Here is a 2,604-nt window from a genome sequence, read left to right on the forward strand (position 1 = left end):
TCGGCTCGGCCCGGCCCGGGCCGCAGCATGGCCGAGCCGCTACTCAGGAAAACCTTCTCCCGCCTGCGGGGCCGGGAGAAACTTCCCAGGAAAAAGTCGGACGCCAAGGAGCGCGGTGAGCGGAGATCCGTGGGGGAAGAGAGGGCGCCGAGCCCCGCTCGGCCTAGGAGCGGGGTCCCAGGGCCCCGAGGACAGACGGTGGTGGGGATCAAGGGGAGCCCCCCGCACCCCGCTGCAGACTGCGGTGCCTCCAGCCAGGGGAGGGTAGGGGTCCTGGAAGGAAGGGACTGGGAGGGAGGGGGGCGCGGACCGTTATGTGCAGCTGGCCGAGGATGCCAGCGCTGCGGGCTCCTTGGGAGGCCCGGGAGGGGGCCTCGCCCACGACAGGAAATGGGGCCGCGACTGAGGGCCTGGAGGGTGGAGGGGAGGAGGGGCTGGGAGGCCGGGACACTGGGGCCCAGTCAGGCTGGGCAAGGGGCATCGGAAGCCCTGGAGGCGCAGGATGGGAGATGAGGGGTGCACTCCAGCAAAGGAGAGCGGGGCGGCCCGTCAATGAGAGTAGCTGTCCCACTACACCTCCCACCTACTAACTGCAACTGCGCCTGCCTTAGCCCCAGGAAACTGTGCCCTTTATACAGATGGGGAAACTGAGGCACGGAGCAATGGGGTAACGTGCCCAGGGCCAGTGACTTAAACAGCTCTTTGGGCTTTGCTACCAAGAGAGACCCTAGGGGGTAGACATTGGAGGTGACCAGGGGAGGAGTTCAGCAGGGTAGCAAGTAAAGACCTTAGAGAAACAGCAGCGCGAGATAGGGGAACCCAGGAAGGAAGGAGTTAAAGGAGGAAGGCCAGACCATTCCATGGAAGTGCCCCTTCCCCTCAGGCCTTCCCAAAGATTCCCAAGGTTCCCAGGGCAGGGAGAAGGGACAGGGATGCCCAAACACAAACACACACAGGAAACAGCCCAGGACATGAGAGAGGAGAGGAGGGAGGGAAGGGGAAGTCCCAAGGCATTGAGCCTGGGGGTCTGGCCTGGGCTGAAGGACAAGGGCCCATCCCAGGGTGGCGACAGAGTTTGGAAGACAGGAGGGAGGGTGAAAAGGGCAGGGGACTGGGAGTGACTGTGCTGCAGGGAATAGAGAACCCAGCTCCTCACTCCTGAGCACGTAGTGCCTGCTGTGGGCTGTGTACTTTTCCAAAAGGCTCCTGGAAGCCTCCTTGGACATGGAAATCACATCCCCCCATTTCACAGGAGGATACTGAGCCTCAGAGAGGGAAGCGACTTGCCCAAGGCCACACAAGTGCAAAGCTCCATACCACAGTTATTGAGGGGAGAGGAAGTGGAGACTGGAATGCAGTACCTACGGGCCCCAGGAAGCCTCACTTAGAACCCTGAGGCTGCAGGGACGGAGTCCCCTTTTGGGATGTCAGGGACTGAGTAGGGGGCGCTCTAAGCTGATAACTGAGATCGCTATCCTGTGGCTGCCTATTCCAAACAAAACAGCAGGATCGAAGGAACAGTGACTTATCAGGGGCGGGCCAGGGCTGTACACAGCATCCCACCCACTGATCAATTGCACGGGGCTGCTCTGCAGGAAGTGAGGGGCTGGGTCTCACTCCCCTTGCTCTCCACCAGGCCGCCCAGCCCAGCGCCCAGAGCCCAGCTCTCCAGAGCCAGAGCCCCAGGCTCCCGAAGGGTCCCAGGCCGGAGCAGAGGGGCCCCCCAGCCCTGAGGCATCAAGGAGCCCTGCACGGGGGGCCTACCTGAAAAGCCTGGAGCCCAGCAGCCGCCGATGGGTGCTGGGTGGGGCCAAGCCAGCTGAGGACACCTCTTTAGGGCCTGGGGTACCTGGCAGTGGAGAGCCTGCCGGCGAGATCTGGTACAACCCCATCCCTGAGGAAGACCCCAGACCTCCAGCACCTGAGCTCCCCGGGCCACAGCCAGGCTCAGCTGAGCCAGAGGGCCTGGCCCCGCAAGGTAAGAACAAGCTTCACATCTCCTTCCCCCAGGTGAGCACCAGCCTCACATCCCTTCCCTTCAGGGGAGTACCAGCCTCACACTCCCTCCCCCCAGGGGAGCACCAGCATCACACTCCTTCCCTTCAGGGGAGCACCAGCCTCACACCCCCTCCCCCTCAGGGGAGCACCAGCCTCACACCCTCTCACCACAGGGAAGCACCAGCCTCACATCCTTGCCCTGTAGGGGAACACCAGGCTCATACCCCTCCCCCACAGGGGAGCACCAGCCTCACACCCTCTCCCTACAGGGGAGCAGCTGCCTCACGCCCCCACCCACAGGGGAACACCAGCCTCACGCCCCCTCCCCACAGGGGAACGCCAGCCTCACACCCCTCCCCTTCAGGGAAACACCAGCCTCACAGCCCCTCCCCAGGGAAGCACCAGCCTCACCCTCCTCCCCTAAGCCCAGGTTCCTGGACCCTGAGGTCTGCTCTCAACACAGGTGCAGCCCCTGCCAGCCCCCCAACCAAAGCCTCCCGCACCAAGTCCCCGGGCCCCGCCAGGCGCCTCTCCATAAAGATGAAGAAGCTGCCGGAACTGCGGCGCCGCCTGAGCCTGCGAGGCCCCCGGGCTGGCAGGGAGCGC

The 2,604-nt window shown here is 64.0% G+C and overlaps 1 protein-coding gene across 1 annotated transcript in view; it reads left to right on the forward strand.

The window, feature by feature from the left end:
• The first annotated feature begins 6 nt into the window (after window positions 1–6).
• Window positions 7–2,604, forward strand: part of LOC105519863 (rho GTPase-activating protein SYDE1-like) — a 4,425-nt gene continuing 1,827 nt past the window's right edge. The window contains exons 1-3 of the mRNA XM_011953403.1: window positions 7–115; window positions 1,637–1,978; window positions 2,468–2,604. Of these exons, the coding sequence (XP_011808793.1) occupies window positions 28–115; window positions 1,637–1,978; window positions 2,468–2,604 (567 nt within the window). The 5' untranslated portion in view covers window positions 7–27. The remainder of the gene's footprint in view (window positions 116–1,636; window positions 1,979–2,467) is intronic.

Source organism: Colobus angolensis, unplaced genomic scaffold (assembly GCF_000951035.1).
Source record: "Colobus angolensis palliatus isolate OR3802 unplaced genomic scaffold, Cang.pa_1.0 Scaffold36, whole genome shotgun sequence".
NCBI classification, from domain to species: Eukaryota; Metazoa; Chordata; class Mammalia; order Primates; family Cercopithecidae; genus Colobus; species Colobus angolensis.